Raw genomic sequence first — 15,179 nt, forward strand, 5'->3', positions numbered from 1 at the left:
GGCATCCATCATATCGCTGCATTGTGGCTTCCATTGTGAACAAAACATAGATATGAACAGTGCCAGATACCAATACTGCCATATCAGTCATATCCTGAGTCAGTAGTTTATACTCTATAGATTAATGTGCCATTATCAAGACAAGCCGTAGTGCAGAATCCTTCTTCCATATATTGTGGAAGAATAAACAGCTCTTAACCCTTTCCAACCCACTGTCTGACCTCTGAAGAGAAGGGAAGGGAAAACCTCTTTAATATTACGCAGAGTTAACCCTTTCCAATCCACTGTCTAACGTCTAAATACATTATTATTTAAGGCTGTACAGCCCCGATGTTGGAAGACGTCCGTCGGGGTTCTCTTACTGTATATTGCCAACCTCTCTGCTGTTGGAGCCTATCCAACGTGTCACCTCATGCAGTACTGGCTTTAGCCAGCAGATAGCGCTGTTGTATAACAGCAGTAAAAGAGTAAGCCCCCTAGGAAAATTGGATTGGAAAGGGTTAAAGGGGTTGTACCAACATCAATCACCTGTCAACGGGATACGTGATAAAAGTCTGGTCAGTGCGAGTCTCACCGCTGAGACCCCCACCAAACCGGAGAACGGAGGTCTCAAGTCCCCCACTTCATTGAGGGCTCACTGCACCCCCTGCAATGAGGAGGAGATTGAAAGGAGCGGACTTAAAGCAGGTACAACGCTGCTCCATCCATTTCAGTGAGGCCTATGGCAATAGCCAAGTACAATCGCTTGGCTACCTCCGGCAGCAATGAGTCTGCAGTGAAAGGAGAGGAGGACACAAGACCCCTGTTCTTAGGATTGGAGGTTGTCTCAGGTCATAAAAGAAAATTTTGGTACAAGCCCTTTAGCGCTACAGAGTGTACAGTTACGTCCCGCAGGTTGGGGGTGTGTAAGGAGGGGGGATCGCAGGTCGATCCCATCTCCATACATTACTGATGCCAGTTTTTCTTACATTTAACACCAGCCCGCAGCAGCTCTGATTAGCTGCGCCGCTGATCGGTTTTATTAACCCTTTAAATTCTGACAACGGCACTTAAATGCCCCGATCGATGTTCAGGGTCCCACACTGCCCCCCCCGCGATGAGATTGCAGGTTGCTGTGCAGTTAGTGTGGCTTGATAGATTCTCTTTCAGATCGCGGCATACTGTAATACTATGGCATTACATCATCCTGCAGGAGCGATCTAAGCAGCGCAAGTTCTTGTCCCCTCTGGGGGCTAAAAAAGCTGTAAAAATTAGTTTTATTAAATATTTAAAAAAATTAAAAGGTAATAAAAGTTTTTGAAAAAACTTTTGCCGTACTTATAATAAAATAATCTAAATAATAAAACAAAAATACTTATTTGGTATCGCCGTGTCCGTAAAAGTCTGATCTATCAAAGTAAAGCATTATTTACCCTGTGAATGTCATCAGAAAATAAAAATCAACAACACTAGAGTTGTGTTCTCTTGGTCCCCTCTGTCTCCTAGAAGAGATGTAAAAAAAAATAAAAAATAAAAATAAAATCGCATGTACACTAACATGGTACCAATAGAAACTACAGGACGTCCCGCAGAAAATAAGCCCTCTGTCAATGGAAAAATATAAAAGTTATGGCTGCCAGAAGATGGCGGAGAAAATAATTTTAAAAAATTCTAAATCTTTGGAAAAAAATAAAAGTAGTACACCAAAAACAAAAATAAACCGATATAAATTTGGTATCATACTGACCCATAGAATTAAGCTATCTGTGATTTTTGTTGCAGTGTGTACGCCGTAGAAACAAGATGCACACAAAGATGGCGGGATTTCGTTTTCTTCCACCTCTTTTCACAATCCTGCGCTCCGGCACAGAGAAAAAACTGCCGCTGATGGAGAAGAAATCTCGCTGGTTCAGACGCAGCTACGCTCCGTACTGCCGAGGATAGTTGCGCCCACAGCAGTGTGCTTTTGCCCAACGGCCTCATATCCATCGGCGGATCAGATTCCGCATACAGGAGCCCACAGCGGAATCTGAACCTGCCTGCGGCCGAGGACACTGTGTACCTGTCTGGGTCTTCTTTTTTCTGCACTGCGGATGTGTGCGATGGAGTTTAGTTTTTTTTAAACTCCTGCTTTTTGCGGAATCCGCAGCCCGTCCGAAATTGAATTGTGAATGGCCCCCAGATTGGACGGCTTCCATTGACTTCAATGGAAGCCATCCGTTCGGGAACCGCACTGAAATGGACACATGCTGCGATTTGTTTTCCGGACCAAAGGGTCCACAAAACAAGCCCGCATGCTTTAATTCATGTGCGGACGCCAATGCCTTCTGATGGGCGACTAGCTTTGTAGGTCACCCGCGTGGATTCCACAAATCAGAATCCCCCGTGGACATTGGGCCTTATACTGACTACAGGCGGCTGCTGCAGGCTGCCATGCTGACCGTAGGAGCCGCCGCAGGCGATGACTTACTGTCTACATTGTTTGAACAGAGTGTAGCATTGATAAAAAGAGTTCTGTGCTGCAACACTAGCGAGAGCCACCTAATGAGGGCTGGAGGTTAGCACTCAGTGTAGAATGCCTCAGCAGCAGTATGTGGGAGTCACCAGCAGAGGGCGTTACAGATTTATATCAGAAGCGTGACACGCTAACACTTTGTAGAAACACTACATATCCAATAGGTGTACATACAGAACATGTGCATTACCCTGCTAAACGTTTCCAAGGACTGATTGGAGCTCACTTTTGCTGACTTTGCTGACAAGTAATGTGAATACAGACGTGTTCTACCACATTTGTCAATGTTTTGAATGGTTAAATAGTGACAACTAAGGTTCCTTTTTCTTCCCTTGTGACCTACCTGTCATGGCCATGTTGTTCAGCCATTTTTAAGGTACCTATTACAATAAAATAAGTCTGACTCTAGAAAGCAACAACCACCAAATAGCAAGAAATCAAGACATAATATACATATCTATATATATAAAATTGAATGTATGTCTGCGTGTCTGTCTGTCTGTCTGTCTGTCCTTTATGCGCTACTACACCATTCATCCGATCACCATGAAACTTTGGGAAGTTGTTGAGTACACTCCTGGGAAGATTATAGGCATAGTACAAATATTCTATGATAATTGGCGCGTGCGTGAGCGTCGTCGACAGTTACGCCCCCCCCACGTAGATCGTTCGATTTCCATCATTGCCACTAATTCTCTCACTTCCCGATGTTGTAGAAACATGAAATTTGGCACGAGCATTGATTATGTTATAAATAGGAAAAGCTAATGGGTCCCAACTCGATTATTCAATTCTATGCGCAAAAGAATTAGCGTCCAAATTTTACGTACGGAATGTAATTTTCTCACATAGAAACTTGAAATTTGGCACGGGCATTGAATATGTCATAAATAGGAAAAGTTAATGGGTCCCACCTCGATTATTCAATTCTAAGCGCCAAAGAATTAGCGTCCAAATTTTACGTACAGAATCTAATTCTCTCACTTCCTGATATATATAAATGAATGTATGTCTGTCTGTCTGTCCTTTATGCATTACTACACCATTCATCCAATCGCCATGAGACTTTGGGAAGTTGAGTGCACTCCTGGGAAGAGTACTGGCATAGTACAACTATCCTACGATAGGTGGCGCGCGTGCGAGCATCGTCGACAGTTATGCCCCCCAGACAAAGATCGTTTGATTTCCATCTCAAGCACGAAAGCAAAAGGCATTACGAGCAACGGGATGAGTGTTCAACCAGAAAATGATGCATCCGCCGAACGTTTCGCAAGACAATTGCTGGATATTGAGAATGCTGAGGTAAAATGAAAGCTGTGATGTGATTGGTTGCTATTTCTTATACTGCTGAGGTAACATGAAAGCTGTGCTGTGATTGGTGGCTATATATAATACCGCAGAGGTAACATGAAAGCTGCGCTGTGATTGGTTGCTATTTTTTATATTGCTGAGGCAGAATAAAAGTTGCGCTGTGATTGGTTGTTATTTCTCTTACTGCTGAGGTAACATGAAAGCTGTGCTGTGATTGGTTGTTATATATCATACTGCTGAGGTAACATGAAAGCTGCGCTGTGATTGGTTGTTATATTTTATACTGCTAAGGTAACATGAAAGCTGCGCTGTGATTGGTTGTTATATATTATACCACTGAGGTAACATGAAAGCTGCGCTGTGATTGGTTGTTATCTAGATATATAAAAACGAATGAATGTATGTCTGTCTGTCTTCGCAGCAACGCGCGACGGGTAAGCTAGTAAGTGATAAAGAAGAGTATTAGAAATTGTCCGACAGGAACATATAAAGCACATTTCACTTTTCAGATGACTTCATCAGAATACGCTGCCATGAGTATATGAAGAACAACACCATCTCTGCCCATTATATGACTCGCATCCTGCATTTATCACCATCTCCCCTCTGCAGGCTGTATCTGCGATTTTCAGTGCTCTCAGAGTGGGTGGAAGGAATCTGTTACGCCGTGTTATATACGCTGTGCACAGAGAAAATGGCAGATTCTTCTTCCTGACTGTAAGGGCTGCTTCACACTGGTGAGGGCGATACTGGGCTGTGATCCACGGCCTAATATCGCCCTTGGGTTTTCACATGGAGATCGCACTGTTCTCCCACTGTTTTCAATGGGGCCAATGCTGTTGTCGCCAGCCCCATTGAAAGCAATGGGTGATATCGCAAAAAATCGTGTCGTCGTTCATGAGATGTTTGAGTGTCAGCGGTGCTTTCTTCCTGCAAAAACATCACTGCCACTTGCGATTTTCTCGTACTTTTTTTTCCACGCAATTTCTTAACACGAAAGCCAATAGGACTTTTTAATGTTAGAAAACGCATTGCACAAAAAAAACGCAAATTTCTGCTTTGCGATAAAAAGGAAAACATTGCAGATAAAAGAAACGTAAAACGCAAAAAGATAGGATATGTCGCAATTTTTTTTCTCGCAACATCGCATGAGTGAAAATATCGCAAATGTTAAGGAAACCATTGAAAATCATTGGTTTCATAATTCCGTGTTTTCACTCACTCTCACATCGCACGAAAATCGGGCAATTTTACTACCAATGTGAAGGTGCCATAAGGAGCCCTAACACTCAGACATAACATCATCATGGAGGAGGCTGAGAAGTATTAAGCAGTGGAGATGTGGTTCCAGTAGCTATCACTTACTATTAGCTGAAGGCATATCTGTGTGAGTCTCTCTGCTTTTAGCAACCCACCTTACCCCTCTCTCCTGAGTGGCAAGACTGGCAAGATTTAACAACGGACTGCAAATTAGAAGGAAGAGAGACCCCTAGTGGCCAGCAATGTAGAGTGATTTTTCAATCCAAGAAGAGTTGTTCCTGCACTTTGCAAGAAGTGCGAGTTCCCGTCGTGCAATGTGGAGTGCAATCCTACAAAATCCTGTGATAGTGGAACGGTAGAGTGTTGGTGGAGTTATTGAGGAGACGGTGTCCGGGACCAGAGCACCACTGATAACTAGGCCTGTGTAAGTCATTCTGTTCTCCCCGGTTTTCTTCCCTGTCGCACCACATGTTCTCCTGCACTACTGCACTGCCGGAGAATGTTAAGCATGAACTGTCTTGAAGTTATTACCAGTTGTGTTGGAGTAAACGGCTTTACTGACTGTTCCCGGTTCTGCCTTTAACCCTTTCCAATCCACTGTCTGACGTCTGAAGACATTCTGATTGAAGGCTGTACAGCTTCCGATGTCGGAAAACGTCCAGCAGGGTATTCTTACTGTATATTACTGGCCACTCTGTTGTTGGAGGCCTCTCCAGCATGTCCAATACCGCAGTACTAGCTCTAGCCAGCAGGTGGTACCATTGTATAACGGCAGAAAGAGAAACCCCCCTAGGAAACCCTGAATCCAAAATTGGATTGCAAAGGGTTACATTTCAACCCTGTGTGTGGACTCTTTATTCTTACACTGAGAGATCCCCATGGAGGAAGGAACGGTGGCGTCACCCCTGACAAAGTGAACCAAGGTAAACCCTCAACAGGTTAACCTAATTTAATAGCTTGCTGTTGGCCCCTTAGATGTGTCCCTGGTTACCCTCCGGGTGGGAGACAGTAGAGCCACCATGACAAGGCCTACAACTATACCCCGTTGTCTCCTAGGCTGGGGCCCGCTCCTCGGACGCTGCACTGGATAAGTCTTCAGCAGTTGATTGACCAGGATCTGCTGCTCAGGATTCCCATCCATCGGCTGATTGTCCAGCCTGCTGTCGTCTGGCAGAGCCTGACGTCATCATCAGTGGTCAGCAGGGGAAGTAGAAGCTCCGGCTTCACTAACATTAAACTCGGTGTGAGCACTGTGCTACCTGCTCCTCACTATGCTCTTGTGGTTTTAGCCCAAAATGTTTCATATTCACGAGGGTAAAGAGTAAAAAAAAAAAACTCACAAGTTTGAACCCATTTTCTCCCAAGTCCTGAAATACTCCGTATGGGGATGTAAACTGCTATTGGGGCGCATGGCGGGCTCAGAAGGATGGAGCGCAGATTTTCTTGAATAGTTTTTGGACGCTATGTTGCATTTACAAAGCCCTCCGAGGTACCAGTACAGTGGGAAACTCGAAAGTAGCTCCTATTTTGGAAGCTAGACCCCTTAATGAGTTCATCAGAGGGTGTAAGGCAGGGGTGTCAAACTTATTTTCACCGAGGGCCACATCAGCCTTATGGCTGCCTTCAAAGGGCCGATTCTAATTGTAAGACTGTATAGTAAAACTGAACCCCACAGCGGCCCGATTGGTAATAAGGTCCCCCATAGTGGCCAGTGGCGCACACTAATATATAAATTATATATATATATATATATAAAAAACACGGACGCACACATAGAACACAGACGCACACTATCACAGACCCACACACGCACATACATGCGCACAGACACGCACATACATGCGCACAGACACGCACATACATGCGCACAGACAGACACGCACATACATGCGCACAGACAGACACGCACATACATGCGCACAGACAGACGCGCACAGACACACACACACACAGACACTTCTGCATTTTTATACTTACCTGCATCCAATATGGTCCCACTGGCAGGTGTACCTGCTGCTCTCAGTCCTTCTTGGGCCCCTGATGTCTCCGCAGGCCTGCAGCCATGAACAGAGGAAGGGCCGGCGAGGGGAGGTCAGGGCTGACCAGGCTCTCACCCTGCAGCTGCTCCTCCTCAGCCTCCCTCTCATGTTCTCTGCAGTCTTCTTCCCTCCTCTGCGGCCGTTGTCAGTCTATCAGCACTCCTCTATTACTGCCTGCACTAGACAGAACAAGCCAATAGAAGATTGCCTACTGACAGCAGCACGGAGGTGACGGAACTTACTGCACAGCCGGCGGACCACAGATAAATGAGGCAGCGGGCCGGATTCAGCCCGCGGGCCTTGTGTTTGACACCTGTGGTGTAAGGAGATGATTACATGTGGCGCAGCAGAAATTCCGCAGTATTTCCGTGTTGAAAACAGAGTCAAACTGGTAACAAGCGACGCTGCGCTCAGTACAGGCTGCCGGGTGAAGGAAGCGCTGACAGCCGAAGACTTCGCAGGGGAGCGCTGTGTCTTGGAAATCAGCTTGACTCTGTTTTTGATGCTGTGGAATTTGCCGTGTAATTTCCGCCTCGGACATTCCGCAGCATTTCCGCCACGTGTGAACATAACCGAATGGGTGTTTTAGCCCCACAGCTGTTTGAATTTTGTTAATGGTGAGCCATGAAAATAAATGATGGAAAGAGATATGTACGGAGCAGGGGCGTAACTAAAGGCTCAGGGGCCCTGATGCAAAAGGTGAGCTGGGGCCCCCCCCTCTATCTGTATCTGTACCCGTACCCATACCTAAATGCTGCACAGAGACATAATTTGAAGCTTCTGGGCCCCAATGCAAAACCTGTAATAGGGCCCCCAACTATAATACTTTATTCATAGTACTGGGCTTCCTATATGGAGAAGAGAGGCCTTATGGGCCCCCTAAGGCTCCTGGGCCCGGGTGCAACTGCATCCCCTGCACCCTATAGTTACGCCCCTGGTACGGAGACACCCCGCATGTGGATGCGCTGTTTGGGCGCACAGCAGGCTCACAAGTGGGAGGAGCTAGGACTTTGCTGGAATACTTTGTGGATACAATGTCACATTTGCAGAACCTCAGAGAGCCGAAGCTCCTTTATGTCTCCGTCTACAGAGTTGTGCGAGCGCTTGTTCTGTCTGTGGAATGAGCTCATGTTTTCATTACTATTATTTTGGGGTACAAAAGCCTTTTTCTTTTCAGTAGTTTTCATTGGGTTTTATGATAAAAGAAATGAAAGAGAATAAAAGACAGTTGACATATTTGTTGCAGTAGAATACAATCTGGTTCACAGTTGATATCTAGTCCTCAAGTGACGCACGGCAGTAACCTGGCAGCTATTTTCTTCTCTTTTGTAAGAAGGATCATTAGTCTCATTACAAAAGACTTTTTGATTGTTTTTCCTTTGTGTTTTGTGAGCGAGGTGTACAAAAAAAAACAATTCAGATTTTTTTTTTTTTTTTTAAAGATGTTGCTTTCCTTGACCTTATTCTACTGGTCAGTATGATTATGGCGAAACTATGTATATATATATAATTTTTTTTTTAGATTTTACTATTTTTTGCACACTTTTCATTGTAAAAAAAAAAAATTTTTGCATTGCTACTTTTAGAGCGCTTTTATTTTTTTGTTTTTCCATTTAGGGAGCTGTAAGTGTTTTGTGGAATGAGATTTTAGGGTTCGTAGAACTTTTTTATCCCTTCTTATTTATTTTTTGGATGCAGAATAATCAAAATCAGCAATGCTTGCATGTCTTTTTTTTTTTTTATAGCGTGGGATAAATAACGTGATAACTGTATCATATGGTTCATTACATGCAAAAAAGGAAGATGGAACAATACCTCTGCAGCGCCACCTATTGGAGGGCAGCATTCCTGCAAGCCAATGTTAGACTCTTTATACAAGTCTTAAAAAAATGATTGGGAATTGAAAACCAAGGCAGAATCCTTACACAGACAGCTGTTTCGGGGGTTTTGCCCCTCATCAGTTTGCATTAACTTTGCACCCAAGGGGTAAAAATGACGGTAGCATAGTACTGCTTCTGAAAGCTGCCATATCAGAACAAGTACTCTAAGCAGTTTGCATTAAAAAAAAAACGAAACAGTGGACATTAAGGGGTTAAAGTCATGGATGTCTACCATGTATAGTTTGAATAGTCAAAACGAAAACCTTGTTTATGCACTAATACGCTTCATAGCGGCGAGTGTATTAGCGCATGCGCCCATGTGTGTGGATATGCCACAGAAAGGCTGCGGATTCTGCTCTTTGCAATTCTGCACTAATTCTGGGGAAAGTCCGCACCCAAATCCATATCAAGATATGTATGTAAAGCAAGCAGATTTGGGAAAGGATTTGCTTGTAGCGTGTTGTAATCATGTGCGTTTATGCGTGCAAAGTAACACACGCTCCTATTCATTGAAATGGGCAATTAAGTTAATTAGTTCAATATGTGTTATTTTCGTGTGCAAATGCGCAGGAGAATAGCGCACACTGTGTATTCCGGTGCGCAAACAAACTGCGTGCAAAATACACTTATGTGAACGAGCCCAATGAAACCAATCGGTTCTACTCAAAAGCTGCGCAAATCCGTTTGTGTGAAGCTGCACTTTCAGTGAGCTTTGGCTTATTTCTACCTGCAATTTCAGCTTTGAAGCTCCGCAGTTACAGTTATGGATGTGTCGGCTATTATGTGACTTATTCAGACCTGATGACTGGGATGTAGACGTGTGGACACTAGATGGCGCTCACCATCCTGCTGGGAAGACTCTTGTTCTCTCCGCATGTGGAGCCTGTTCTTGTCATTCACTTTCATGCTCGAAACCTGAATCGTAAGGAAGTGAGAGAAAGTCGTAAGAACATAAAAGGGGGGCACCGTCGGCAGTGATCCTGCACCACAGTGGCATTATATGCCAATGACAGGGTGTCACTGTCCTGCAGTCACAAGGTGCCCAGAGGTGGAGAGTGCAGTCCTGGACCTTGCATCACAGGCAATCAATCAGCTCTGGATGTATCGCCTTACTTCATAGGACTGGGACAAGTGTCACTGACTGGGTAAGTTCTGTGCCCTATACACGTGCATTGCTGGCATTGTCTTCACGAGGTTCCCCTGTGTCAGATGCTCTGTGCAACTTGAAAATGTTTCAGTGACCTGCCATGTGTTGTGCAATACTATAGTCTGCACCTTCCATGTGTAGTGCAATACTTCCCTGTACTGTGCACTTTCCATGCGCAGTGCAATACTTTCCTGCAGTATGGACCTTCTATATGTAGTGCAATACTTTCCTGCAGTGTAGTGCACCTTCTATTAGTTGCCACTTCACACCTCAGAAACTGTCCAGTGCAGGTGCTACCCGCAGACCTCACTGCAAAGTGCACAGCTTTACCAGCTCGCAGGGAATGCTAGACATTGAGTTGCTGTTATGATACAATGTAACAATATGTAATATTTAATTATTTATTATTATGTATTATATATCACAATTTATGACTATGTCATATTTTATGTTTCAGATCCACAAAGTGTTTCTTCTTTTGTTTGTACATACACCAGACAGTCTTGCAGTGATACTTTTAATGTTGCTCAGGTTGTGTGTGATTTTCTTATCTCTTTACTATTTTCTGAGTTTCCAATGCATATTGGTGATGAATGCCCCCTCCGTATAACTGCATGATCTACAATCTATAGTGCATGTTCTCATGCGGTATTGATAGTCTAGTATCTAGTTTCCAGTGTTTGGATTTAGTATTTAGTGTACTTTTCTCCTCTCCAGAAGTAACATCCAGGTGTTAGCCCGGGTTCTTGCTACTTTAATTGGAATGCTTTGGTTGTTGGCCGAGCCATCTCTTTGAAGTATGTGTTTTGGGAGCCTCTTGTGGGATGCAGCGAAAGAGTAAATGTCCTGTCAGAGAGCATCACTTTCCGATGGCTCACCATGAGCCGTGTCGCTGTCAGGGCTTATATCTTAATCACAGCACTACTCTAGGAGATATTGCGTTACACTCCCACTGCTCCGCTCTACATGCGCCTTGATGCACCTGTTGCTTTTTTCTTATCTTGTTTCAGGTTAGACCACTATGATTCCTCCTGGAGAATGCATGTATGCGGGGCGAAAAAGAAGGAAACCCATACAAAAACAGTTAAGCATTTACATTTTACATTCTTGCATGTATTGAACTGTCTGAATAGTGAATTAGTATTGTTAATCCTATTAGGTAGAATAGACATAGCAGCATGAATTTTTTTTATATTATGTATGAAGTCCGTAGTAAATTCAGAGTCAATGAAGTACTGTGCTTCCCCGAAAATAAGACAGCGTCTTATATTAATTTTTGTTCAAAAAGGTTTAACTTTTTTACATGTATAGCTTCCTGGACACTATTTAAATTGACTTTTTTGGCTTAATTTTCGAGTAGGGCTTATATTTCAAGCATCCTCAAAAAGCCTGAAAAATCATTTTACATCCTCAAAAATTCTGGAAAATCATGCTATGTCTTACTTTCAGGGTATGTCTTATTTTCAGGGAATCAGGGTAATAGAACTTTTTCCAGTATCTGCGCCTTACACTAAATAGAGTTATATAGAAACAAACTTTTTGGAACAATTATTTTTGGTTTCTATGGAAATTGTAAATAGTTTCGACTAATGCCATAGTCAAGTATTGTCATTAAAGTCTATTGCTTATGTAATAGGGGTGCAATAACTTAATTGCTTAAAGGTAAACTCAGGTCAGAAGGAGCTTACAGTCACGTACCAGGTTACACATTTCTAATGGATTTTGCCGGATCATTCATTTGTAGTTCAACTCGGAAACAAAGCATGCAAATATTCTTGGCATATTCGTGGCATATTCTTGGCATATTGTTGGCACACTAGTGCTATTTGTTTAAGTAGAAATTGCTGCAATTTTTTTTTATTCGGTTTTGCGCTCCCTCAGCAATTAACACTCTACTAAATAAATACGCTTTATTACCAGGAGGACTCATAACAGTATAAAGCTTTAGTCCAGGGAATCCACCAACAGGTGGGACATGCGTCTATAGTGAAAACCGCAGACTAAACTGTAATAATAACCACAACTGGATAGTTGATGTTTAGAGTATGAAGAATGCAGTTATGTATGGAGCGGTAAAATGTGCATTAGCCTAAATACAGTATTCCAGCTTACGAGTGGTTAAACTGCAGTTTTCATTTGCATCGATGGTGGATGTATAAAATATTCAGAACATCAGAAACACCTACAGATCCATCAAAGACGTAGCCTTCGAGGCGAGAACAAGGAGGTGAAGGGTCGAGTCATTTGTAGGCAAGAAGTTGAGGAAAAGCTATACTTTAGATTTAAATCTGTTTTGCGGGGTCCATTAAGGTCCGACCCGATGCTGGATGGAATATAAACATCTGATATTGAAGGAAGGAAGGGTCATTATCACCTAACTAGAAACAATGTGTTCCATATGTCTTCAGATATGTTGTTAGCTGGAATTCACAGTTTCTATGATACAGTATATACGAACCTGCAATTGGTAGATGTTGCGGAAGCTTCAGCACAAGTATTAGAATGTTTTGTTTTTTTTTTTTTTTGTTTTTTTTTACAATTTTTGACAAGTTTAGTGTTGATTAGTGCCTAGAATAATAATTGCATTTGAATCCCGAATGATTATAGAAGATATTGGTTCGGGGTTTGATTGTTGCAAAATTAATAAATATATTTACAATATTTTTTTTCTTTTTTTAGAAGTTTAAACTTTTTTTTTTTTTTTTACTTAGTCCTAAATTATAGACGATAACTTCAGTATTCAGAAAATGTCTGCAAAGTTGTATCTGGGGGTCATAGATCTCTTCAGAAAGTCCTGTACTACAAGAAGAATGTGCACTGTAACGGGAAAATAGAAAATGTGGGTTCTCAGAATTTGAGGAAAGTTTTTTTTTTCCATTTCAACATCTTACCACATACTTCATCTGGTGAACTCCACAAGACGTGTCTGTGTTCTAGAACTTCTTGCTGTGTTCAGTGCTTTCCGTCTTATCAACCATTCTTATAAATGTATTTATATAGACCGTAAGCAAGAATTTGGTTATATGTTTTTGCGACTGTGGTGACCCAAGGTTAGTAATGTAACTGTGAACCGTACCTGCTGGAAATGTTCTCGTTTCTCTAAGTGGCACTGCGGGACAAAGTTAGTTTGACTTATCTTTATACCGCTAATTCATACTTATTCACTTATATGCATCATGGAAGAGGTCCAGAGGGATATTACGGCGATATACAAGTAATCCCAGAGACATAAAGCATCGGTGAGACGTTTCGGGAAGATCTCCTCTATTAAGATACTTTTTGAATGTGCTTGAAATCTGGGAGTTGGCGTCACATGATCACCTGCTCGGCTGGAATTAGTTTTTTTGCTGACCTTTACACTTAGTGTCTTTGGACTACTTATTCACATACGTATGTTCGAATGTAACTCAATAAGTCCAGCAGTGAAGATGACCCTTAAGTGCTTTATAACTCCTTAGAAAATTAGCAATCACTAAGTAAAACCAAGTGTTTTTTCACGTTATGATGCAGTTGTTCTTGTCCCCCTAAAACTAAAGAAACAAGCAAAAAAAAAAAATTGACTCAAAAAAGTTAGTCAGTTTCACTTCTGCTCACGTCACAGGTATCGATTTTAAGTGGTTTTACAGTCCCATAAAGTGATATCACTTCTTAATCGGTGAGGATGTACCTGCTGGGACAAACACCAATTCTGAGAACGAAGGGGCCGCAGCGCTAGTTTAGTTTTCTTCCCTTCAAAGTGTCCCTGCACCGTCTGTGCACAGAACTATAGCAAAGCTCCATTCACTTTAGTGGAGCTGTGACGGTTCCCTGTGCAGGGAATAACCGAGAGCATCCATGTGCTGCAGCCCCTTCATTCTCAGCATCTGCGAGGGTCTCAGCAGTCAGACTCCTGCGGGTCAGAAAGTGATGGCATATCATAGCAAATTACCGTCACTTTAGGAGATGGCAAAAGCCCCTTTAAAAGTGTAAAAACTTTTGAGAAAACATAGTGGCACGTCAGAAGTTTTGAGCGGTGAGAGTCTGGCTGTCGAGGCGATCACTGATCAGTGAAATGAAGCAGCAAAAGTGCTCCGATTAAATATCATACATTTTCTAAAATGAGATCTAAACTTTAAGTAGTTCCATATTTTATGGCTAATCTAGAAGAAACTCTACACATAAAGCTGCAGGGGGGGAATGTTTGTTTCGGTATGCCTCATCCATGTGTACAGGGAATCTAAATGGATCCCCATGCACAATACATATGCAATGGATAAAACATATGGAAACAAATATTCTACTTCACATAGAATTACCTGTATGTATTACACAATCGCAGAATGTCTGCCTTCCTATTAGTTTAGCTCTATTTAAGGAACAGTGAACTACAATATTGTGATGTGCATGAGGGGCGATCAGCTGACAGCCGGCTGCTGCATACACTAGTTGCTAAAGAGAATTAATGACCCGAGCATTTAATTGTCAGATGGTCTTTCACTGAGAACATGGCAGGATGACATGAGCAAGAGGAGAAAGATAATAAAGCTGTCATGAAACTAGGACACGTATTATGGTTTGGGCCTCCGTACTATAAAGCTGTTGTGTAGTTGCCAACATTGGAAACTTTTTGTCTAGAGACACTTTAGCTTTGACAGGGTTTGGGTTTTGTTGGGGGTATGTAGCAATGCAGTAGGTTTTGTTGGGGGTAGGTTGCCATGGGGTGTGTTTTTCTGGAGGTAACTTGCCATGGGGTGGGTTTAGTTGGGGATAGCTTTGCCTTGAGGTGGATTTTATTAGGGGTAGCTTTGCTATGGGGTGGGTTTAGTTGGGGGTAGCTTTGCTATGGGGTGGGTTTAGTTGGTGGGGAAAGCTTTCCTTGGGGTGGGTTTAGTTAGGGGGAAGCTGTGCCATGGGGTAGGTTTAGTTGGGGGTAGCGTGCCATGGGGTAGGTTTAGTTGGGGGTAGCGTGCCATGGGGTAGGTTTAGTTGGGGGTAGCTTGCCATGGGGTGGGTTTAGTTGGGGGTACCTTGCCATGGGGTGGGTTTAGTTGGGGGTAGCTTTGCCATGG

At 42.9% G+C, this 15,179-nt stretch overlaps 1 protein-coding gene across 1 annotated transcript in view; it reads left to right on the forward strand.

Annotated features, from left to right (window-relative positions):
* The first annotated feature begins 9,904 nt into the window (after positions 1-9,904).
* AHRR (aryl hydrocarbon receptor repressor) overlaps positions 9,905-15,179 on the forward strand; it is a 277,305-nt gene continuing 272,030 nt past the window's right edge. Inside the window, exons 1-2 of the mRNA XM_066579246.1 lie at positions 9,905-10,129; positions 11,142-11,214. Coding sequence (XP_066435343.1) covers positions 11,153-11,214 — 62 coding nt within the window. The 5' untranslated portion in view covers positions 9,905-10,129; positions 11,142-11,152. The remainder of the gene's footprint in view (positions 10,130-11,141; positions 11,215-15,179) is intronic.

Source organism: Eleutherodactylus coqui, chromosome 9 (genome assembly GCF_035609145.1).
Source record: "Eleutherodactylus coqui strain aEleCoq1 chromosome 9, aEleCoq1.hap1, whole genome shotgun sequence".
NCBI classification, from domain to species: domain Eukaryota; kingdom Metazoa; phylum Chordata; class Amphibia; order Anura; family Eleutherodactylidae; genus Eleutherodactylus; species Eleutherodactylus coqui.